The following is a 25,011-nucleotide window of genomic DNA, read 5'->3' as shown; positions in this document are numbered from 1 at the left end:
GTCACGTAAAGGAGAATCTGCTCATTTTGATTACAAGCATGGTGGAGAGGATACATTTCTGGGTCTTTCTTAATCAGTATGGTTCTTATATTCAGACTGTGATTACAGGAAGGTCAAATCCCACAACCTTGTTCAGAAAACAGGTCCCAGATTTCTTAGGGAATAAGATCAATCAGACCAGTGACATTTCCTAACTCCGTTTCCTGTTTGTGTTTCTGTGGATGGACACGAGCTCTAAGGCGGTCATGGAACCAGCTTGAGAACATAGCCTAACTGTTCTTCCTAATCTAGAACTCATAGCGTACACATCTCAGTTATTTCGAGATCTGTGACTGCTGGGGTCAGCTGACTGGAGCCCCAGGATTCTTCTGCTGCATCACAGGGCTGTGGGAGTGTGCGAGGCAGCGCAGCGCCTGGGCCTCGGCATCTGTCTCTGTAAATTGTGCAGCAGTCTCACGACGGAGGGCTGCTATCAGCACCATAAGCATTATGATCGCAAACACTTTTGCTGTTGCTGAAGGTGTTGTCTCGTGAGGGTGTTTTTACTGTCCGGTACAGAACAATCGCAAACAAGAGAGTCATGGTTTTGGACAGGGGCTATTTCCATGGCAACAAAGTTGCAAAGAAACAGCAAGAAAGCCTCAGAAGTTAGCTTGAGAATTCTGTTTATGTCAAGGAGGATGAAGACACGATACTTTCAGATAAATAGTTTTACTCAGGAAAGGTAGAAAAAACTAAGTCAATGGTGATCTGTTGAAGACGTTGGTGAGCCACTGAGGTGTGTCAGGTTACAGGGCTGAGAGGAGAGCAGCCAGCCATCAAGGGCACAGAGTCATGATTGCTCCAAAGTCACCTCTGAGGTCCAGCCAGTTCTCTTCCTCACTGCTCCACTCTGCTGTTTGACATCTCCGTGGTGTCCTGAGGGACACTGCTTCCATTTTCACCTGTCTCAGGGGCGTCCTGTAGAGCCCTCTGGAGAACCATCTTGAGGGTCTGATGCTTCAACTGATGCCTGAAGGAGCCCACGAAGAAGTAAATGACGGGGTTGGCACAGCTGTTAATGGCAGTCAGAACAAGTGATGCCAGATAAAGGCCATAGGCAAATACACCATAATCAGTCTTAATCCAGATTAACAGGAACCAGTGGATGCCAAAGGGTAAGCCGCAGAGGAGAAAAACCAACACCGTGAGCATGATGGTGGCGTAAAGTCTGGTGAGCTTTATCCGTCCAGCACCACAGAACAACCTGGCCAGCAGGGCCAGGCTGGACAGAAAGAGGACCACAAACAAAAATATCAGGCACGCAGCAGTGAAGAAGTTAGATACCAGACACCGGTTGTCATTTTCGAATTTGGTATCTAAGAAGCCACAGAAATACCGGTTCAGAATGCTGATCAACATGGACAGGATCCAGATCGCAGCACACACGACAGTTGATGTGTGTTTCGGGCGGCGGCAGCGATACCAGATCGGGCACAGGACAGACAGGCAGCGCTCGGTGCTGATGGCACTGAGCATGCTCAGGCCTGCTATGTAGGGAACCATCATGACGGTGTTAAAGGCCGGGAGGAAGATAATGTTGGGATAGGAAAACTTGAGGAGAAGCAGCGTGGAGTCTATGATGTGACAGAGGAGGAATAGGAAGTCAGCCACTGCCAGGTTTAGGATGTAGACGGAGAAGGCGTTCCTGCGCAAGCGGAAGCCCAGGAACCAGAACACAGTGGCGTTTCCTGTCAGTCCAACCAGTCCTGAGATGACGATCATCAAGTTTGGGACCAGGGTCCTGCTGTTGAAACTCCCAGGCACGGTTTTGTCCATTGAATTTGTTGTGACTGCCGTCCCTGAAGCTGAGGTGTTGAGGCTCAGAAACCCTGCCATGGTGCTGCTGGGAACACAGAGAAGACGTGAGCTTGCTGTATGTATACACCTTTTATTAAAGACGTATTTTTATTGGCACATATTAACTGTATAAGATGATGTGTTTTACTATGAGATTTCCAGACATGTTTATAATGTAATTTTTCATGATCACTAACTAATTTCCAGGCCTATTTTAGCATCTTGTGTTTCAGGGGAGGTGGTACAGGCTAGCAGAGGTCAGACAACTTACTAAAACCCCAAAGCCCTGGAACCTGCCCCGTTCTCTTTGAGAAGTCCTTTAGAATTGTCACCACAGTGCATGAATTATATGTAGATGGGATTCAAGCCGGAAAATGTTCAAATTAGTTTCAAGATGGCAATGAACGTTGTAGATTAAGAAACCACCAGGCTTAAATGAAAGACAAAAGGAGCGAGGAAAAGAATCCAACACCATGGAATGAAATAGTTACCTAGAGGAAAAATCAGAACCTGGAAGCTTGCTTATCCCCCTTCCCCACCTTACAAAAGCAGTCATGATTTCAGGAATTCACAGAGGCAGGAGGATGCATTGTTCTTTGGAGATGCAGACAGACATCCGGCACTGAATGCACCCCATTCTCGATGCCCTGTCTAAGAGACACTGGCTGCCTTGCTCCCTATTTCCATTTAGGGAGTTTAAAAATTTGCACAGCTAGTTTTAGGGTCTGATGCATTTTCTTTTTCATGAAACCAGGAAATCCATAGCAACAAGTTATTTATACTTAGTTTGTTGACTAACCTGCTTGGGTTTGTAGAATCCTCATTTAACACGGGGGAGGGGGAGAAGAGAACTAAATACTCCTCTGATTATACCATGCAAGTCATTTTATTACTCATCCCTGATCAACTGCAGTGCTGCTTAAGGCTTTCTCTCCTCACATCACTGCTCCGTCTCACCATGATGGTCTACATCACCCCCCACACACCATGATGCACTGCGTCTCTACACGCCCCACCATGATGCTGTACATCACCACACACCCCACCATGATGCTGTACATCACCACACACCCCACCATGATGCTGTATATCACCACACACCCCACCATGAAAGATGTGTAGTTTGACCAGAATAGAGTCAAGTTATAATCTGTGATCAATGAGTGCATGGTTGTTAAAGAGAGTAAGACCATTAAGAAGAAGCCAAGCACTGCACTAGGACAATAGCGTCTTAGTTAGTGTTTCTTTTTTTTTTTTTTTTTTTTTTTTGGTTTTTCGAGACAGGGTTTCTCTGTGGTTTTGGAGCCTGTCCTGGAACTAGCTCTGTAGACCAGGCTGGTCTCGAACTCACAGAGATCCGCCTGCCTCTGCCTCCCAAGTGCTGGGATTAAAGGCGTGCGCCACCACCGCCCGGCCCTAGTTAGTGTTTCTATTACGATAAAACACCACGGCCAAAAGTAACTGGGGAGGAAAGGATTTGCTTCAAGTTTACAACTCTCACATCATGCTTTATCACTGATCACTGAAGAAAGTCAGGGCAGAAACTCAAGGCAGGCACGTGGAGACAGGAACTGAAGGACAAGCCATGGAGACCACTGTTAAACTAGTTTGTGACTCAAGGATTTTTCAACCTCAGGGTGCAACCCTTCTGCATCAATCATTAATGAAGAAAATGCCTACAGACTTGCCTACTGGCCAATCTGATGGAGGCAGACAAGTTGAGAAAAACCAAACCAAACCAAACCAAACCAAACCAAACCAAACCAAACCAACAGAAAATTACTGTGACCAACAAATAGAAATTTTCCTGAGGGCATTTCAAGATTCTATTCACTGGCCAGACTCACCTCTTTGCCTTGTAAGTTCAAGGGTGCAAACTAGTATACTAATTTGAAAGACTTTCCTGTGAGTGAATGAGCCCCAAGGGCATCCTGCCATCAGTGCAAGTGCTTTCCCAACCTCATTGGCCAAGGTTCTCAGAGGCTGTTGAAGTCAAGACCCTTGGGTGCCCAGCGACTGCTTGAGCTGGTGTTCATGTGATACATTCAGGATAAAAAAGTTCCTGGACCATAGAATTTTCTACTGTGATTCCTGAGGAGAGCTAGGAAGTCTGGAGCAGAGTTGTATTCTCTACAGGGAATCCCTGAGTGTGATATGTGTGAACTATTAAGATAAAGCCAAAGCTGCGATGGAATTCCAGGATGCTGGCGGTGCCATGGATACCGAATTCTGGCTCAGACATGGAGGGGAACCAGCTTCAGAGGGAGGCCGAGCGGGTTACAAATGGTGAGATTCTAGGAGCTCAGCTGCCCAAGCCTCTTGGCACTAGCGTAGTGATGTGGTATACCCGAGATGTTGGCCATGCAGCCTCCACTGTGTGCTACCTGCTGAGTTCTGTTTTTGCTGTGATCTGATCCTTTTTCTCTGTTCCTCCATTTATTGCTGCTGGTATGGAAATGATTACTCTGTGTCACAGTTTTATAGAATGGTGATATATATATATATATACATATATATATTCATTCATTCATTTCCCCCTCCTTCTTATTTGCTCTCTGCCTTTGCAACCTCCCCCAGCAAAATAAAATAAAATTTGAAAGATAAACACAAACCAACAATAACAACAAAACCAAGCAAATTAAAGTCTGAGCATGGAAGCTGTAGTGAGTGAGACACAGTGAGTCACACAAAATACCCTTTAGTCTGTACATCTTTACTTGCAAGTGTTCATTGCAATGAGTTATAGATCTGGTTCGAGGGCTCTGGCTTCTACTACACCATTTATACTGAGCCTCACTGGGGCTCCTCTTGGATATCCTGTCCTTGCCCCATGTCACAGAGTTCCTGCTGCTTTAGATCTGCAGGTCCAGCCACTTCAGTACTCTAGCAGGTTCATAGATAGGGTAGACATTGGGGTGGACCAAATCATAGCCTTGGTTCTGGGCTGGGATGGTAGCTGGATTGGGCAGCCTGCCAGCTTTCCCTCATCATCAGCGCCAGGGGAGACTCTCCAGCACTGCCCCAGCTAGCTCACTGCCCCAGCTAGCCGCAGTAGGCAGCTAGGAGCAGGGCCAGTTCTGCTCTCATGGCCCTGGGGCTGGTTCCACCACACCCACAACACAGGGGCCAGCTCTACTGTTTGGCCCAGGCAAGGGTTAGGGCTTGCTCTCCCAATTGCTGTAATTAGTGAGGGGCAGGGCCAGCTCTCCCTCTCTCTTGACTCCATGGCCATCTCTCCCATCTGCTGTAAGTGGCAATGGGTGGGTGTGGGAGGGTGCCACAGGAAGACAGGGGAGGGGTCAACTTTCCTGCTCTCACACTCCCAGGGCTGGCTCACCTAAGCCTCTGCCAACAGGGTCATTTCTGCTGTGTTGCCTAGGATGCGGTACAGGGCCTGCTCTCCTGAGTGCTGCAGCCAGTGAGGGGCAGGACCAGTTCCCCCATTCTCATACACTTTTTATATTCTCATAGGTGTTCATAGCTGAAACTTTGTCTTGCATCTCAGAGGAGTCTGAATTTAAATGTTGGAACTGCTAAGGCTTTGGGACTTTTGCAGTTGGATTGGGTGGACGACTGGAGTTTTCATTATGAAAGAGACACAAGGCTCGGAGGTGGAATATTGTGGTTTAAAGTGATGTTTGGGGTGCCAGGCTTGGAAGGGGTGGACTTTGTTATCGTTAATCTTGGCTGTAAACTTGAGTAGAAACACATAGGAACTTCATGAAGCATATCTCTCAATATGTGTGCGAGGTCACCTCCAGACGTGAGCTCATGAGACTCAACACAATAAGTATTATTAAACCATTGATGGACTCAATATGAAGATTGTGCTGGTGGGAGGTAGGGCATAGTTGGATAAAATAGGTCAGTGGCAGTGTACTCCTTGGGGTCACAGCTTTCTCTGGCATCCTCTGTCTATGTCCCTCTTTTTGCTTCCCACACACCAAAGTTTGAATCTCCTCTTCCATAAACTTTCACCACTATGTTGCTGGTTTTGCTCACGGTAGGCCCAGAAACAAAGGAACTGAATCCTCTGAAATCATGAGCCAAAATACACAAATCTTCCACTTACATTATGTCAGGTACTAGCCACAGCAAGGAAAAGTAACGGGTGTGGCCATTATCAATGATTTTGTCTTTTCACTTTTGCATTAGGCTTAAAACTGTTATCATCCAGGCAAACGCAAACCTGACCTGGGGACCTGGGAGAGACAGAGTGGCCACCCTTGCATGCATGACTCTAAATGCAGGTGCAAAGGTCCCTTTAAGAGACGAGCTCTGCCCACTCCTGCTCTTTCTCTGCCGCTTCCCTGAGGAGGCCTCTCTCTCTCTCTCTCTCTCTCTCTCTCTCTCTCTCTCTCTCTCTCTCTCTCTCCTCTCCTCTCCTCTCCTCTTCCTTCCCCAATAAACTTCCTTCCAGTGTAAGCTCTGTGTGATGGCCTGTTTGTCCCCTGCCATGGGATCTATGGTCCCCTCTCACCCTGCACATCATTACAAAAACCATTGAATACAAGCATTTTAGTTATGGAATATTTTTAGTGTTGTGATAAAAGCACTTGACGAAAGCAGTTCGAGAAAGGAAGGGTCTATTTGCGTCCATGGTTTCAGAGGACCCATCATGGCAGGGGAGGACCATGAGGTGGCTCGCCACGGGTGTCTTAAATCAGAAAGTAGAGAAAGATCCAAACTATGGGGTGATGTCACCACATTCAGGGTGACTCTTTCCTTCTTAATTAAACTGCCCTGGAAATATCTCCACAGACACGGCCAGAGATACATCTCCCAGGCTTCTGTAAATCCAGCCAAGCCACCAATGAAGAGCAACACACTGCGGCAACCTGTAATATTTCAATAGTTGGGTTTGTAGTCTGTCCTTAATAAGTCTTATGTTATTAATAATGGCCTATGTTTTTCAGTTAAAAAAACTTCCCTTTCACATTTTCTGTAAATGTCAAGAGGTTTTGAACTTTGCCTTGTTTATGCAGGAAAGTTTGCTGTTTCTACAGCCCTTCTGGGTGACAGACATGCTTGCTATGGTGTTCTTGCTCCACAGTTATTCTTCAACTACAGTAATTTAAGAATTTTATTCTGTGGTCTGATCTGTAGGGTTTCTGTCAAGGCATCCAAAGATGGTTTTTTTGGGATTTTTTCATCTGTAATACATTAAAAGAATTTTGATGCTCTCTGAAGTTTTTCTTTGATTGCTAGTGGGCATGCTTTAGTAATCCCCTCTTTGTGTTGCAATTCACTGGAGATCTCTCTACTTTCTGTACATTGCTATCTCTTATTTTACTTGACCAGGGGAGATTTTTGGTTTTTTCAAGACAGGGTTTCTCTGTAGCTTTTGAGCCTGTCCTGGAACCAGCTCTTGTAGACCAGGCTGGCTGAACCCACTGAAACAGTCTACCTGAGCTAATGGGAGCTCACCAACTTCATCGAGACTGGGAAGGCATAAGCATAGTACCAAACTGAATGTGGTTGACAGTTGCATGGGTGGGGTAGACTGAGGGGCCACTGGCAGTGGCACCAGGATTTATCCCTACTGCTTGTATTGGCTTTTTGGGAATCTGTTCTCTTTAGATGGATACCTTGCTCAGTCTAGATATAGCAGGGAGGGTCTTGGACCTTTCCCAAGCAATGTGCCTTAACCTCTCTGAGGAGTGGATGGGGGTGGGGTGGTGGTGGGGTAAGTGGAGGAAATGAGGTGAAGGGAGGGAGTGGGAACTTGGATTGGTATGTATAATGAAAACATAGTTTGTTTTCTTTTTTAAAAAATAAACTAAAAAAAAATTAAGAGCTAAGATCCATATATGAGAGATAAAAAAGAAATTCCACTTCTGAATCTATTTGGATAACTGTACTTGGCATTTTGTGTGTACGTGTGGCAATTTGAGTGCAGCTGTGTGTGTGTGTGTGTGTGCGCGCCACGCGCACATGCATGTGTGCATGTAGGTGGGGTAGAGATTGATGTCTATTTTCTCAATTGCTTAATAGTATTAGTTTTTAAGACAGAGCATCTCACTGAACCTAGAACTCACTAATTTGGCCAGACTAATTGGCCAGCAATCCCCAAGGACCCTCCTGTTCCGCTTTCTTGGTGCTAGCATTACCGGAATGTGCCACACCTGGCTTTTATGGGCGATGCCCGGTATTTAAATCCAGGGCCTCATACTTATTCAGAAAGCACTTTACCAACTGAGCAATCTTCCCAGAACCTCTCTTTCTTTATTTTGTTCTTTAGGGAAGGTCATGATCTCTTATTTTTTTTTTGGTGATGGGAACTGAAGCTTAGACTTGTGAATGCTAAATGCATATACTATCTTCAGGCCTCCTTGAAACCTTCAGCCTGCTGGCGAAGCACACCATCCGCATAGTCAAGGAATGGTCTGTAGATTTAGTGTTCACATTCTGACCTTGTGCACCCAGAGATTCTAAGCCGCTTGCTCCTTCACTGTGAGCTCCCAAACTTGAGGTTTGCTGCTGTTTCGCTGTTGGGGTGTTGTCACTGTTTGACCACTAGAGGGTGTTCCAAGCCTAAGTTTGTACAGATTCGCAGCTTTCATTATTCCGCGAAAGGAACTAGAGGCCTGTCTAAAAAGGGGACTTTTATTTACAGCACTCACAGACGCAGGCACCTCATCTGGTCTCCAACATGTGCTCAGGCACTGTAGCCGCCGTTCTAGCTCCGTGTCCTCGCAGAGTAACTAGCTCTCACGCAATGGTATGACGTCTATTCCATTCTTCCTTCCTCAGTCAGTTCCTCTCTATTTTGTACTACCTGGGATCGAGAGAGGGCATGGTGGGCATTGTGGTGAGAAACACTTGAGATCCCTAAGCCCGCAGAGACCAATGTAGCACTTGGGAGGACAAGCTCTTTCTGTTGCAGGCTTCCTTTTGCTGTGGTAAATTCCTGTTTAAAAACAGCATACTCAGATACAGATGATACAGGCCAGGATAGAACTCTACCAACCGGGACCACTTCACGATGGTCGCTCTCCCGGGAACGGAACTCTGTATGGCTCAGGTCAGCACCAGGTTTTATGCCTCGCAACACTCTGAGGATTCTACTGCGTCTTATCTCCAGTGGCTGGAATTTTAATCAGTGCTATGCTATCTGAGGTTGGGAGATAGCCAGGCCCTCTAGTCTCTGTCTAGTTTCCTCAACTCTCGTGAAGACGCTGTGCTGAATGAATAGGTGTTCCAGAACGCGGGCAGATGGTGAATCAGAGATACTCACTCCTCCATTCCACTGACCAAGCGCGTGGCTGCCAGGAGAAGCGGGTTGGACGGAGACGCAGGAAGGACAACACTAAGCAGTAGACCAAGACAAAGAGGCACCTGGAAATATTGGACTTGGACTTTAGACTTATGGAAGAAAGAATAGACCCTAACACAGGATAAGAAACGAGAGAGTCCGGAAGTGGGACCGGAGTAGGGCTGGGGTCAAAGGAGACAAGCTTACAGGCTGCAATGAAGATCAGGGCGGGGCCGATGAAACGGACCCTAAGGGAACAATGCACTGAGCCGATAAAGCAAACTGGTTCTCCGAAAAGCTAAACAGTGTTAATAAACAGTGACAGAGAGAAGACCAAATAAAATCAGAGATTAAAAATGGGACTTTATGACAGAGGATTACTAGGGTATATTTTGAAAAGTTATTATCTAATAAATTAGAAACATCTAGAGGAAATTGATACATTTCCAGTCAGATATGACTCACTACAGCACAAATTCAATATTAAAGATGTGGTTGTTTTCTTATATGCAATAAGGAATATACTGAAAGGAAATCAGGGGAATAAAAAGTCCCTGGCTCTGGTGGTTTTTATAGGAATGGCCCCCATAGATGCACGTGTGTGAATGTTTGGTCTACAGGAAATGTGTCACTGTGGGAACAGGCTTTGAAGTTTCAGATGCTTTAGCCCAGGCTCAGTGGCACACAGTGCTTGTCCTGCTACCTGTGGATCCAGATGTAGAACTCTCAGCTCCTGCTCTGGCACCACATCTGCCTGCATGCCACCATGCTTTCCACCATAATGAAAATGGACTAAACCTCTGAGGCTGTATACCAGTCCCGATTGCTTTCCTTTATAAGAGTTACTGTGGCCATGGTGTCTCTTCACAGCAACAGAAGCCTTAACTAAGACCTGAGAAATTCTTGGAACAGTGTAAATAGTAAGGCTCAAAAGAAGTAAGTCAAAGAAGACAGTTAAATATTTGGAAAGACTAACACTGGTTGTGGTGGTGCATGTCTTTAGTCCAGCGCTTGGGAAGCAGAGGCAGGTTGCTGCGGAATAATCCTTCTGTACACTATGTGAACATAAGTCGCCATGATTGGTTTAATAAACAAGCTGACTGGCTAATAGCTGAACAGGATAAAGTTAGTTGGAAAAGTCAAACGGAAAATGATGGGATGAGGAAGGGCAAAGTTAGAGGAATCAACAGCCAGATGGTGAATGATTCAGACACACAAAATGGGATAGAGGTAAAAGCCATGAGTAGATCAATAGAAATAGTTAAGCTAGTTAGTAATAAGCCTGAGCTATTGGCCGAGAATTTATGATTTATATTAAATCTCCAAGTCAGTTATTTGGGAAGTAGCTTCTGGTTATTTGAGAACAGGCAGTTGGAACAGGAAAACTCCACCTACAGCAGGTGATCGCTCTGAGTTTGAGGCCAGCCAGGTCTACAAAGTGAGTTCCAGGACAGTCAGGGATATACCCAAGAAGCCAAAAAACAAAAACAAGACAAAACAAAAACAACAACAACAACAAAAAACCCATAAACCCCCAAACAAACAAAAACCAAACCAAAACAAAAGAAACCTCAAAGATTTGGAAAGACTCTTGTCTATTTATTGTCCATACTAATAATATGAAAATGGCTGTGTCCAGGCCCTGCACCTTGCCTGGGCAACATGGTAGAGCCAACCCCATCAGTGGAGGTATGGGTGAACCAACCCCAAAGTGATGTCCATGGGCAGGGGAGAGATACCCTCATCTCATCCCCTCCCATAAATGCCTGAGGCCGGTGGGACAGCTGACCCTGTGTCTATATGCATGGAAGAGCTGCCCCTGCCCTCCATCGGCTGCACAAGTTGGGAGAGCAGGTCCTGCTCCTCTCCTAGGCAGCTCACTAGAACCCATCTTGTTGACAGAGGTGTGGGTGAGCCAGCCCTGAAGCTGTGAACACTGGAGAGCTGTCCCCACGACTCATCTGTCATGTGGCCGCATAAGCTGGGAAAGACTCCCCCCTCTCAGTGCCTGAGGCAGGTGGAAGAGCTGGCCCTGAGGCCATAAAAGGGGGAGATCTGTCCCTGCCCCTCATCAGCTGCAGCACTCAGGAGAGTGGCCCCTGAACCCATGCCTGGGCAACATAGTAGAGCTGGCCCTGAAGGTGTAGGTGTGAGCTAAGAGAACAAAATCTGAGGACGTGAAGGCAGGATAACTGGCCCTGACTCTTGCTCATCTCGGCAAGGCGTGAACCAGCCAGGGCAATTCAAGAGACCTCACCCTGTCGTGAGGACAAAGGAGAGCTGGCGGACTGACCAACCCTGCAACTAGGCAGGCTCAGAACCAGGGTCATGAGTTGGCCCACCCCAACATGCGCCCATCTGTGATCTGCCGGAGCACGTGAAGGGACTGGTCCTACAGACCCAAAGCTGCAGGGTCCCCATGACACAGGGCAGCCAAGAGGAGCTCCAGTGAGGGCCCAGCGTCAGTAGCATAGCAGATGTGAAAGACACAAAAAAAAAATAAAAAGGAAAATGGCTATGTCACTCCAAGTCACCTGTGGATTCAGTGGCCTTCCCATAAAATTCCAATTACATTCTCACACAAATAGAACCCTCTCCCAAATTCACACAGAAGCACAAAAGGCCATAAATGCTGACAGAGCTCCTGAGGAAGAGCAAGGCTAGAAGCATCACAACCTCAGATTTCAAATGATGTACTGACCTGTACAATAAAAAAGAGCGATTCTGGCACAAGGAACAGCTAATGGAGACCAGTGTAGTAGAAAACCCACACAGCTGCTCCCGTCTGCTCCTCAACAACGGTAAGAGAGCCCCTTCAGGGAATAACGCTCTTACACAGGAAACCACAGGCAGAAGACAGAAGCTACCCCGTCTCTCATGCTGTACAAAGTCAGTTCGGATGATCACCGCCGACAAAAGGCAGTAAGCAGTGACAGGCGCCGGGGAGGACACGGCGGAAAGGGGTCCCTTGGCTACCAGAGGGAATGTAAGTGATTGCGGCCAGTAAGGACATCAATAGAGATGTTAAAAGATGAGAGCTAAAACTGCCACAGACTCTGTCTATGTAGGCTGCTTTTGGGCATCTAGCCCAAAAAATCAAAGTCAGTACACAATAGAGATAAATATATATCTGTGTTTATCATGGTTTCATTTACAATAGTCAAGTTATAGAACCAATCTATATGTAAATAAAAGGATGGATGGATAAAGAAAACATATCTCCCATATACACACGTACATACACACACGTGCACACACACACACACACACACACTAGCTTTATTCAGCTACAGAGAAAACAATCGGGCTGGGGATATGCCTCAGTGGGTCAAGGGCTTAGGTTCAGTCTCATGCATGGTTGTGAGTGCCTGTAATCTCAGAGCTGGGAGGTGAAGACAGGCAACCCCCCGGGGACTTGCTGGTGAGCCAGTCTGGCTAATCTGTGACTTTCATATTCTCTGTGAGACACTGTCTCAAAATATAAGGCTGAGGCTGGGAAGATGGTTCAGGAGATAATACCCTTGTCATGCAAACATGAGGACTGGGGTTCAGGTCTCCAGAACCCACTTCAAAGCTGGGTAGGCGCTGCAGCCACCTATAATCCAAGCACTTAGGAGGCAGAAACGGTACAATGGCCATTTTATGTCAACTTGGCACAATCTAGTGTTATCTGAAAGGGAGGAACCTTAAAAATGCCTCCATAAGATCCAGTTGTAGGGCATTTTCTTAATTACTGATCGACGGTGGAGTGTCCAGCCCATTATAGTAGTGCCATCCCTGACCTGGTGGGCTGGGTGCTCTAAGAAAGCAGGCTGAGCGAGCTGTGGCAAGCAATTCAACAAGCAGCACCCCTCCATGGCTTCTGCATCTGTTCCTGCCTCCAGGTTCCTTCTCTGCTTGAGTTTCTGGCCTCCTTGAGTTCCTGCCCTCACTATTTTTGAGGATGAGCTGTTGTTCTATGGAGCTGTGAGTGGAATGAACCCTCTCCTCCCCAGGTTGCTTTTGGTCGTGGTGTTTCATCACAACAATGGTAGCTCTGACTAAGGCACAGGGGAGCCCCAGAGCAAGCTTGAAATCCAGGCTGGAGTTAGCTTACTCTGGGTTTAGTGAAGGACCCCAACTCAATAAACAAAGTGTGAGGTGATCAATTAAGACATTTTGTTTCTGCTTCTGATGTACACACCTGTATGTGATGTGTGTCTGTGTGTGGTGTGTGTCTGTATGTGTGATATTGGTGTGGTGTGTCTGTATATGGATGTGTGTAGTGTGTATCTGTGTCTGTGTGGTGTGTGTCTGTGTGAATGGTGTGTGTGTCCGTGTGTGTGATGTGTGTCTGTTGCGGTGTGTGTCTGTATGTGTATTAATGTGTATGTGTGGTGTTGGTGTGGTGTGTCTGTATATGGGTGTGTGTAGTGTATGTCTGTGTCTATGTGTGTCTGTGTATGTGTGGTGTGTGTCTGTGTGAGTGGTGTGTGTGTGTCTGTGTGAGTAGTGTGTGTGTCTCTGTGTGTGTTTGTGTATGGTGTGTGTCTGTGTGGTGTGTGTCTGTGTGAGTGGTATGTGTCTGTGTGGTGTGTGTATGTGTGAGTGGTGTCTGTGTGTCTGTGTAGGTTTGGTATGTGTCTGTGTGCCTGTGTGTGTGGTGTGTGTGATGTGTGAGTGGTGTGTGCATCTGTATGGTATGTATCTGTGTGTATATGTGTGAGTGGTGTGTGTGTCTGTGTATATGTGGTGTGTGTGTATGTGTGAGTGGTGTGCGTGTGTCTGTGTGTGTGGTATATGTCTGTATATGGGTCTGTGTAGTGTATCTGTATATAAGTGTGTGTCTGTGTGTGTATGTGTGAGTGGTGTGTGCATGTGGTATGTGTGTGTAGTATGTATGTATCTGTATGTGTTGTGTGTCTGTGTGTTTGCTGTGCGTATATCTCTGTGTGTATGGGTGTGTGGTGTGTGTGTGGTATGTGGTGCATGTAGTGTATGTGTCTGTGTGTGGTGTGTGTGTGATGTGTGTGTATGTGTGTGTGGTATGTGTGGTATGTATATGTGTGTGTTTGTGTGTGTGTTGTGTGTGGTATGTGTGGTGTGTGTATGTGTGTGTTTGTGTATGTGGTGTGTATCGAGCATGTGGTGTGTGTGGTATGTGTTTGTCTGCGTGTGTATATGTGTGTGATCTGTTTGTGTATGTGTGTTTGTGTCTGTGTGTGTATACGTGTGTAGTGTATATATCTTTGTGTGTACGTGTGTGTGCCGTGAGTGTGGTGTTTGTGTGGTGTGTGTGTCTGTGTGTATGTTGTGTGTTCATGTGTGTTTGTGTCTGTATACATGATGTGTGTGTGCAATGAATGTATCAGATTGAGGAAAATGGAGGGAACAGGAGAACTTAGGAAACAGCACAGAAAGCAGAACGGGGACTGTTTGGGGGATGGCAGAGAACAGTGAGGTGAAGGAAACAGAGGCGATGGGAGCATAAACACCTCCAGGTACTGCTTGGAATGTCATAACAAACCCATTAGCTTGCATGATTAATATACGACGAGAAAGACGGTTCAAATGGTGTCTGAATGGGGGAGATGATTGCTTATTTAGCTGCCGTGTTGCTCCCTTCCTTAATTAACTTCTTGTCTTCATATCCTTGAACTTCACTGACAGTTTTCAAGAGGATTGGGCTGGTCTGGGTTTTCTGTCATTTCTCTCTTTGCTTAGTATCTGTTGTTGTAGCATTATGTCTGTGGAAGGCTCATAATTTCTTGAGATTTATAAAGCTATGTCTTTTTTCCTAATGTTGATCATTTGTGCAGACGGTCACTCATGGTGTTCTTTGGCAGGGACCCCTCCCCCAGGTGTCTCAACTGTGATGCCGAATGGGCGGTTGCTGCTGGTCCCCAAGCCGTGGGAGCGCGCTTTCAGTTTCTCTAGATGGCTGGGCAGTTCCCTGTGCTCTGAATGTGGGTGGGGCAGCTGACCGGGCTCTGCTCTTTGGTAAGACCACTGGCTGGCATCCGCAACTAGGCTGAGCAAGAGGATGTGCTCCAGAGTTGCCTCAGGTCTGCTGGAGCTTTGAGTGTGGCATCTGGCCACAAGGTTCTGTGATTTGAGCTCATCTGTTGAGCAGGTTAGTAGCAGAAGTTTTAGTAGCAAGGAGATCAGGATGGAACCAAATGAATATTGATTAGCAGCTTCTAACCCTCACTGTCAGCCTGCCAGTGCCAAACTCACCAAAAGGGAGTTACAGGTTTCTCATCTTTTCCTGCCATTGTCCTCATGGCTACTTGAATATTCTGCCCCCGTATGGCATTATATGGCTATATACATGGAAAAGATACAGCAATAGATTTGGAAATAAGTTATAGGTAGAATCTTACCTTTCCCCCATTCTTCTTGCTGGATGTGGCAAGCTGGCTTATGTAGAGGGGAAGATACAGTCACTAGCAGATACTTCTCTGCCCTGGAGAAGTGCATTTACAAACTGGAAGGAAGTTTAAAGTTTATCAATACACCAGACAGCCCTGTGGTTTCCTGCTCAGAGTCTTATTGACAAATGGGGGTGTAGGGTCTGTTACGTCAGGTTCCTCCTGAGACGTTTCTCAATCTCGGGTTTTGCTATGCTTTTTTTTTTCTTTCTTTTTTTTTTCTTTTTTTTATTAATTAATTTATTTAATTATTAAAGATTTCTGCCTCTTCCCCGCCACCACCTCCCATTCCCTCCCCCTCCCCCAATCAAGTCTTCCTTCCTCCTCAGCCCAAAGAGCAAGCAGGTTTCTCTGCCCTGTGGGAGGTCCAAGGACCACCCACCTCCATCCAGGTCTATTAAGGTGAGCAACCAAACTACCTGGGCTCCCACAAAGCCATTACGTGCAATAGGATCAAGAACCCATTGCCATTGTTCTTCAGTTCTCAGTAGTCCTCATTGTCCATTATGTTCAGCGAGACCGGTTTTGTCCCATGCTTTTTCAGTCCCCGGCCAGCTGGCCTTGGTATGCTTTTATTTCTCAGCGTGTGCTCATCAGAGTCCCACTGTGTCCTTCTTTGCGATGGTTGCTTTGGGGCTTCCTAAAGCCAAGCCAGGTGAGCTGTGCTGGCAAGTGCGCTATAAGGACAGAGCCAAATCTCTCCAGCTGCTCTGCACTCCCGACAGCGTCTCCCTTTTCTCAGCTAAAGCAGCGATGTCAGCACATTGCCAGTTTCTTGCAAACGGCACAGAAATGTATCAAACAAAAGGCAAATGTCTTAAAAAACATTGTAAAAAAAGCAAAAAAAAAAAAAAAGAATAAATAAATAAATAAATCTAAAAAAAAACATTGTTCTTTGGGGAGCAATTGCTTGTTAAAGTGTTTATTCCTAAATGTTTTATTAGTTGAGATTATAGTTTTGATTAACAAACATTCGTTTTTACTTTTTAGAATTTGTCCTGCTAGGTACTGTATAATCCAACTCCCTCCATGAGATGTGAAAATATCGTTACATACTGAGGAGTGACCGAGATTCCTTCTTTCTTTATTTAAGATGGGAATCTCATGTATTCCAAGATGGTCTTCAACTTGCTTTATACCTGAGAATGACCTTGGACTTCTGATTTTCTTGTCTTTTTCTTCCAACATGGGGATTATAGACAGTGCCACCTCAACTAATTTTATGTGGTGTTGGGGATCAACCAGGGACTTGTGCATGCTAGGGAAGTGCTTTCCAGAGAGACCCATGGCTCATCTCCAGCCCCGGAGTAAGAGATTTGAACAGATAGTCTGTGTCTGGCTAGTAAGCAGCCATGAAGGGAACAAGGACTCCAAGAATGTGTGCAAAGTTGTGACTATAACAAACATTGTGAAATCTGAGTGTAGCAAGCATGGGTGTGATGGTCAGCCTGATATACTGGCAAGGGACTGGATTGAATTTGGAGCAGAGGATCTAGGGAAAACAGCTTCATGGAGGAGGGGAGGATGGGGAAGATGATGTGGAAGTGGAGACTTTGGCGTCCTACAGTTATGGGGGATGACTAGATGCAGAATTGGTGGTGGTGTGGAGGGAAGGACAAGGTCAAAGGAGGTTTGAATATAGAGAAGTGAGGATTGACCATCTAGATGGATTTGGCAGTGACTGTAAGTGAGGGCAGGGCTGGTGCTCACAGAGTCTGTAAACCAGACAGGTCGGAAGATGCTATAGTAAACACTGATACACCCACTAGTGATATTAAGAGTGTAATATTTTTGTTATTTTCTACAAATTTCTTTTTAAAGAAGACCACATAGCTAAGTAATAGCCAAACTGTACATCATCTTTCTCTCTGTGATAGTTCAGATGTTGAAATTGGTGTGCCGCGTTCATGGTGTGTGCTGCAGTATGTTAGAAGAACAAGCTTTATCAAAAAAGCAAGATACTATAAAACACAGTGGAAATGAATTTTAATATGCCTTACAGCATTTAATAACCAAGTTGTTAATGACTCCTTCACAGCCATTAAGACATCTTCAACATTCACATACAAGACGATTCAGCATGTAATTTTATGTGATTTGACTTAAAGATGAACCATCCACCCCTTTCCTTTTGGGCTTACTCATCAGGTCCCTGCAGGTAGGAGAAAGTTTAGAAAAAGCTGTGTAACTGACAGAATCACAAACATCTAAGTTTTGCAGTCAGCTAAGCTGATGACATCACATCCTGACTCCCTGCCTGGGCCTGGCTTATAGCACTGCGTAACATTTCTTCCTAGCTGGCGGTGCCCTAAAGGCCAAGCTCTTCTATAGCAGCTAGACACACGCTGACTAGTTTTTGTTAACTTGACACAAAGCCTAGACATATCTGGGAAGAGGGACTCTCAACTGAGCACGGGCCTTCATCAGAATGTCCCGTGGGCGTGTCTATGGGGAATTCTCTTAATAAACAGTGATAACATGTGAAGGCCTAGTCCACAGTGGGTGGTACCAATCTTGGATGGGCCTGGGCTGTATAAGAGAACAAACTGAGCAAGCCATGCAGAACGAGCCAGTAAGGAGTGTTCCTCAAGGTCTTCGCTACAGTTCCTGGCACCAGGTTCCTGCCTTGGCTTCCCCTAGAAACTGTAAGCCAAATAAACCTTTGCCTCCCCAAGTTCGTTTTGGCCAGTGTTTCATCATAGCAGCAGACAGGCAGACCAGGACAGAATTACACAGGATTTGGATTCAGCAGAGCCCTGGACTGGGGAGAGCTAGGAATCTGAAGCCAAAGAACCTGAATTTGCAGCATAGAACCATGTTATAAGAGTCATCAAATTAGGGGGCGGGCAGAGGTGTGTGTGTGTGTGTTGAATATATTGGCTATATGGATTTTTTATATATGATGTACTTGAATATCTTTATGATACTCATTACTCTGTCTAATGAGTATATACCAATTAAAAAGCCATCAATATATTTTGTTGGGAAATTTGAAAACTGGATGGTATAATTTCATAACTATTTTATTTTATTTTTTTTGGTTTTTCGAGACAGGGTTTCTCTGTGGCTTTGGAGCCTGTCCTGGAACTAGCTCTGTAGACCAGGCTGGTCTCGAACTCACAGAGATCCGCCTGCCTCTGCCTCCCGAATGCTGGGATTAAAGGCGTGCGCCACTATTGCCCGGCTTTATTCTTATTTTGACTCATGCGTAGGTGTGTGTGCTTGTGCCTATGTATGTGCACATGTGTTCAGATACCTGTGGAGGCCAGAACAGGGCACTGGGTCCCCCAAAGCTGGAGTTACAGGCACTGGGTCCCCCAAAGCTGGAGTTACAGCTGCCTGATGTGGGTGCTGAGAACTAAATTCTTTGGACAGGCACCAAGCATTCTTCACTACAGAACCACTTTCCAGATCCTCATAGCTATTAAAAAACTGTGTTTGAATATTCACAGTTAACCTCCCCAAAGACTAACATGTAGGCCACTGGCCACGGCGATTCTGTGTGGTTTGAGCATCTCAGTGGGCATGGGTTCTTTTTGGGATGAATAACCACTAGAACCAATTAGTCCTGAACTCTTGACATTAATTTTGTTTTAGTAATATAATTAACACAACTGTGGAAGGATTGGTTACTTTAAAATTCATTCCTCAAGAGGACTGACCATGCTGACCGAACAAAAGTCATAGGGCAATTGGTATGAAGTCTTGAAATGTCTATGGTTTTCAACCATGTAATAAATCTGTGAACTGTGAATAATGGCTTTCAAGATATGTTTTATTTGAAATAAACACTGAGATTACAATGTTAAATTGAGATTAGCCATTAGTGTTTCTAGAATTCACATTGTTCTGGGTGAAAACTAAATAAATACCAGTTTTCAAGGCTGCAGGAACAGTCTCTACAGGCCTTTGGAAAGCTTCCTGGGCACTCATACTGCAGGCGGGGAGGCATCCTTAACGCTGTATTCTGAAGACGTGGTAATAAAATGAGACCCCGAACTCATTTGCTCAGAACCAGGCTATCTACCTGCAGCAGCGCCCAATTACAGCAGAGACTGTTGCCCTGAAAACAGAGTTCAAGAGAAAACTATGGAATTGTAGTTTCTAACTACATACAACAACTACAAACAGAACTTTTGGGGTTTGGTAAGGGAATTTTTATTGAGTTGAACGGAAAAAGTGCTGAATAAGAAACAATTTAGAAAGCATAACGTAAGGTCCTTCCTCTAAAAGCTTTCTACTTTTAGACTAATGCTTTCTCAAGGAGAATCTTGGGAAGCCAGAATAAAATAAACCCAGGTTGAGGAATCCTGAGGCCTTTTACATGAGGCCGAAAGAACAGCTGATACCTGTCTCGTGTAGCAGGGCAGTTCCCACTTCAGAGCTAGGCCAAGGTTCTTTGTCATTGCCCTGCTCTACAGCCTGGCATCTCCAGAATTCCCCGAGGAAGACTTCCTCCATGTTCGTCACCTCAGGAATGCCCTGCAGAACATGTTGGGGAGCAGGCTGAGGATCTGTTGATTCAGATTCTGATTTTAGTGCCAGTAAAATTAGCTATGGTGTCTGTACAGTGGTCACCAGGGCAGGAAAAACATACAATGAGCTTACAGAAAGCTATAGTAAGTTTGAACTGTAACTTAGAGCCTTGGATACCATTTTGTGAGCTACAGGAATATGAGGACCAGAGACATTACTATGGTCACATGGATCCTCGCCAGTTGCATGCTTTGGAACACAAAGTCAGATCTGGATCTACAGAAAACCTCAAGTAAGAATGTTAGCTATGTGCTGATGCCGAAATAAAGATCTTCAAGACTTGCACAAGACTTCACCAGTCAACACTCCAGCAGAAGTAAGGGAAGGTACACCCACCCCTAGCTGAAGAACTACAGGCAGTCAATGATGCTAGGTTATGGGGGTAGGTTTTCCACAGGGTCCCCTGACACGTTGCTCATGTTCAAGTGGTCAGCTTTATACCTAAATACATATGAGTAACACTTAATGGGCTCAGTAGGGTATTTATGTAGAAAATACAATAAAAAGTGTGTGTTTGAGGGGCTTGATTACAGGGTTCATCCATGATCATCATATGGGAAGCAGGCAGGCATGGTGCTGAAGCAGAGAGCTTTACAGTCCTGATCTGTAGGGAGGGAGAGACAGACAGATAGACAGACAGACACAGAGACTGAGAAAGCCATACATAGACAGAGACAGACAGACACACAAGCACACAGAGAGATACACACATAGACAGGCAGAGACACAGAGACAGACATACACAGAAACAGAGACAGATAGACCTACACACACACACACACAGAGACACAGAGACACAGAGAGGCAGTCAGACAGAAAGACAAAGACACACACACACACAGACACAGAGAGGCAGTCAGACAGAGACAGACAAAGACACACACACACACACACACACAGAACTTGGATGAGGGCTTTTGAAATGACAAAATCTCACAAATAACATACTTCCACCCAAAAGGCCACGTCTTCTAATCCTTCCCAGATAATTCCACTCCCTATTAACTAAGCATTAAAATATATGAGTCTATAGTGGCCATTCTTATTCAAACCATCACACACAGAAGAAGATGACATGAATTAATGAGGGGGAATGTGTGTGTGACACAGAATGAGCTGGAGTAGAGGAGGGAGGTATTTAATACTGAAAACACAGTGTACACATACATGAAATTCTCACCCTCGCCCCTGCAAAGAAACGAAGTAGTTAATACCAAACAAACTCACAGCACTCAAGTAGGAAGCCATAACAGTTACTCTACAAGATGTTTAGCAATAGGGATGAGGGGCAGAGCGGCGCACACCAGCTGAAGTGTGTCTAGTGCCACGGCTCTCGTGCTGGGTGGTGGGAGAACTGATAATGGTGCTGAGGATGGATGTGGAAATGACAGAACGCAGATGCGATAGAAGTTGAAAAGTTTCTTCAGGAAGTTTATGCTTTGAAATCACAAGGTTAAGAAGTCAGCCCTGGCCAAGACCAGAGTGCAGATGGAAAAGGCGTTTCTGAATATCTAGAAGCCCTGCAGCCAGAGCACAGCTTTCGCTCCTGTTAGCCCACCCCAGGCAATGATGCTCAGCAAGCCCAGGTCAGGGGCTCCATCTCTGCTGATTCAGTGACTACTTGGGATCCCTTTTAATTGTAATTAGTCGAGTGCTATTATTGTTGCTCCTGTCTTATGTATAGGAAAGTAGAGAGGCAGGAGAGTTCAGAAGTTGTTCGCGGTCTCACCTCACAAGTGGTATAGTCTGGATCCAACCTGTGAGTCTGCATCAGGATTCTTATGCTTCACAATTGCTGGAACCAGTCCGCCAGGGTGGTGTCCACCACATAGGGCATAGCAGAGGAAGATGATGAGATCTTTACACTCGGCGATTTAGAAATTGCAATTCATATATATTAAAACACAGCAGGTTCATTTGGAACCCATCAGGAACATTAGTGCAGGAAATAGAAACAAACGGTTGGGTGCAGACAACAGAGGCAGACTCCGGAGCTCAGGATGCAGTCCTGCCTCTGAAAAGGCCGCCGCCAGTCCAGATGGCCCAGGTCTCAACAGGAAACAGGACAGGAGGATCTGGGTGAAAGGAGGAGAGAACCTCCGTGTATCAAGACCGAAGGCAGCCTGCATCATGTGCTCTCCAGCCTCTGCCACCCTGGTGAGCTTGAGGAGGATGCTGAGGAAAAACCACAACTTCTGTTATTGTCCCACAGGGAGCTCTTTTTTTTCCCCTTCCTCTTTGAGGTATTTTTATGAGAAACTTTTCTTGTTACTATGATCATGTACCTGACAAAAAGTAACTGGTGAGTGAAAGGATTTTTTTTTTTTTTTTGGCTCACAGTTTCAGAGAGTAGGGTCCATCATGGCACAGAGCTTGTGACTGGGATTCCCCCTCAAGGAACCCTCATGCCTTACAGGATCAGGAAGCAGGAAGAGGGAAGTGCTAGCGTTCAGCTGCCTTTCTCATACCTCCCCCTTTATTTAGTCCAGGACTCCAGCTTATGGGATGTCACCATCCACATTCAGGGTGGATGTCCCCTCCTCCATTAAACCTTGCTAGAAATGCCCTCAAAGGTATGCCATGGCTAGTCTCACAGGGGATTCTAAATAAGTCAGACTGATAGAGATTAACCTGTCACTGCACAGGACACAGGCTGCAGCTTGATGATGATGGCATATTTATTATACATAGTACTAGGTTTCCTAAGAATATCGTCATATGAATTTGAGCATACCCTCACAGACAGGCGTGGAGGAATATGTTTATTTTTGAGACAATGTTTCTCTGTGTAGTCCTGGCTGGTCTGGAACTCACTCTGTAGACCAGGCTGGCCTTGAACTCACAGAGATTCACCTGCCTCCGCCTCCTGAGTGCTGGGTTAAAATGTGCCACCACTGTCTGGCATATATATATATATATACATATGCACATATATATATACATATATATGAAGTGTATGTATATTTGCATTATATAATAAAGAGTTTCTAGATGGTCACAAGGCAAGTGACAGCTGAGTTGGAAATGAAGCTTAGTGCTGCTCAGAGCTCTCTTTCCCTCTTGTTCCAATGTTCCCTAGGCTAAGGGGCCCCCCGAGAGTTCTATTTCAGACAGGCCTCACTATGTAGCCAGCTCTGACTTGTCTGAACTCTCTTTGTAGATGAGGCTGCCCTCAATCTCACAGAGATCTGCCTGTCTTTGTTTTATATTAAGGGTGGCATTAAGGGTGTGCATTGCCATGCCTGGTCCCCAGAACTGTCCTATTTGGACTACAATCAATTCAAATTATTAATTATTTTCCATCCTTAAAACACTGGGCCTTTTCAACCCCAAATTTGTATTGTAAATGAAAAACAAACAGAAAATCTGGCAATGCTGGCTTCATATCACCTATAACTGGTCAAATGGAATTGAGTAGCTTTGTCTGCTCAGGGCAGGGCACTTACAGTTCAGCACGGTCCTTCCTGCCATCTTTCTTACTAAGGGCCATGATTACTTGTCATTTATCTGTGTGTTTTCCTTTACTGCTGTCGTTTTCAAGGGGGAACTCTAATTCTGGAAGCTGGCAGTTGAACTCCCTCTTCTTTGACTACCCTTGCTTCATTTCTGTGGCCTCTGTAAGCCTGTGGGCGTGGCCACCCCTTCTTCTCCATACTCTTCATTTGCATTTGCAAAGTAAGCTTTTTGGATGAGGGCCTGCCTAATTTGGTTTCCAGCGCTCTCCAGGTCTGTGCTTCAGAAAAGAGAGGCTTGTGCTTTGACGACGTGTAATTGTTCCACAGATGAGTTTTGAGGGATTGCTCACCTAAACCCCTTCGCTCTTGGCTTTTGATTTAGACAGTCCCTTAGAAGCAAAATGTCTTTAGTAGGTTCATCCTTCATCTTTGATTTTGGGCAAAACTAGCAGTTTCAGACATTGTACCAGCTCCAGTTGCTAGGGAGACAGTCTGCCTGGGTACCAGGTCGTAGCAATATGCATTTATTTTTCCTTTTATTCTCTTTTCTTTCCTTCATTTTTCTCTTTCCCTGTTTTGAGCGAAGAGATTAGAATCAACAATTCTTTCCACAAAGACCAGTTTTAGTCATTAATAAAGTTTAGATCGTCTTGACTCTTAAGTTATTTATTTATTTATTTATTTATTTATTTATTTATTTATGTTCCTTGAGTTTCTTTGTATAGCCCTGGGTGTCCTGGCACTTGCTGTGTAGACCAGGCTGGCCTTGAACTCACAGAGAGCCATCTGCCTTTGCCTCCTGAGTGCTGGGATTAAAGACATGTACCACCACTGGTTATTTTAAAAGACCATGCCTCACCAAACATTGGTTAACTAATCAATAAAATGACTTTTGAAATATAAGGTGGCCTTGAAGCTATGCTATGTAGTCATTTGGCCTTGGGCAAGTAATTTAGTTCTTTTCTGGGCATCATTTTCCTCCCCTGTTACGTGGGAAGTGGAGAAAGGCTTGGGTTACTCCTGTTTCTTTCTAGAGCCATAGCGTGCCGTGTAGCACTAGGAGAGGATTTATGCATGACTGAGTCTACAACAGTAAGGCCCCGTGACCCCTTAACCTTGAAGCAGCAACATTCAGATTTCTTCTGGGTCTCCTCTGGCTGTGTGAACTGAAATTTTTTATCTTACAGTTGCTGTTTGGCATGCTTGCCTCTCTGTCCCTTGGTCTCTGATTTGGTCATCAGGCTAGTATCCTAGGCAACCTCTTTGCTGCTATGATAAATCACTGACCAGAAGCTGCTTGGAGAGGAAAAGATGTATTATACCTTACAGGTTGAGTTCATCCTCAAGGAAGCTTGTGAAGGAGCTCAAGAAGGGACACTGAGGCAGGAATGGAAGCAGAAGCCAAGACAGGGGCCGTGCTGATTGACTTCCTCTCCAGAGCTTGCTGTGACTGCTTTCTCATAAGCCCAGAACCACCTGCTCAGGGGTGGCCCTACCCTAGGCTTGGTTCTCCTAC

General features: G+C 45.4%; 1 protein-coding gene across 5 annotated transcripts; it reads right to left on the bottom strand.

Moving 5' to 3' along the window:
* Positions 1–575: 575 nt before the first annotated feature.
* Positions 576–22,031, bottom strand: LOC130865397 (mas-related G-protein coupled receptor member A). Of its 5 annotated transcripts, none has more exons than XM_057756428.1 (3): positions 21,770–22,031; positions 15,457–15,560; positions 576–1,885 (listed from the first exon to the last, which is right to left on the bottom strand). In XM_057756428.1, the coding sequence occupies exons 2-3, from the start codon at positions 15,465–15,467 to the stop codon at positions 880–882; spliced, it is 1,017 nt and encodes a 338-aa protein (XP_057612411.1). In that variant the 5' UTR covers positions 15,468–15,560; positions 21,770–22,031; the 3' UTR covers positions 576–879. The 5 variants fall into 5 exon arrangements, with proteins under 5 accessions (XP_057612411.1, XP_057612412.1, XP_057612413.1 ...); XM_057756429.1 differs by having other exon boundaries at positions 576–1,882; XM_057756430.1 differs by lacking the exon at positions 15,457–15,560.
* Between the last annotated feature and the right edge of the window lie 2,980 nt (positions 22,032–25,011).

The sequence above is a fragment of the Chionomys nivalis genome, chromosome 23, assembly GCF_950005125.1.
Source record: "Chionomys nivalis chromosome 23, mChiNiv1.1, whole genome shotgun sequence".
NCBI classification, from domain to species: domain Eukaryota; kingdom Metazoa; phylum Chordata; class Mammalia; order Rodentia; family Cricetidae; genus Chionomys; species Chionomys nivalis.
This window is presented reverse-complemented; position numbering and strand designations above follow the sequence as displayed.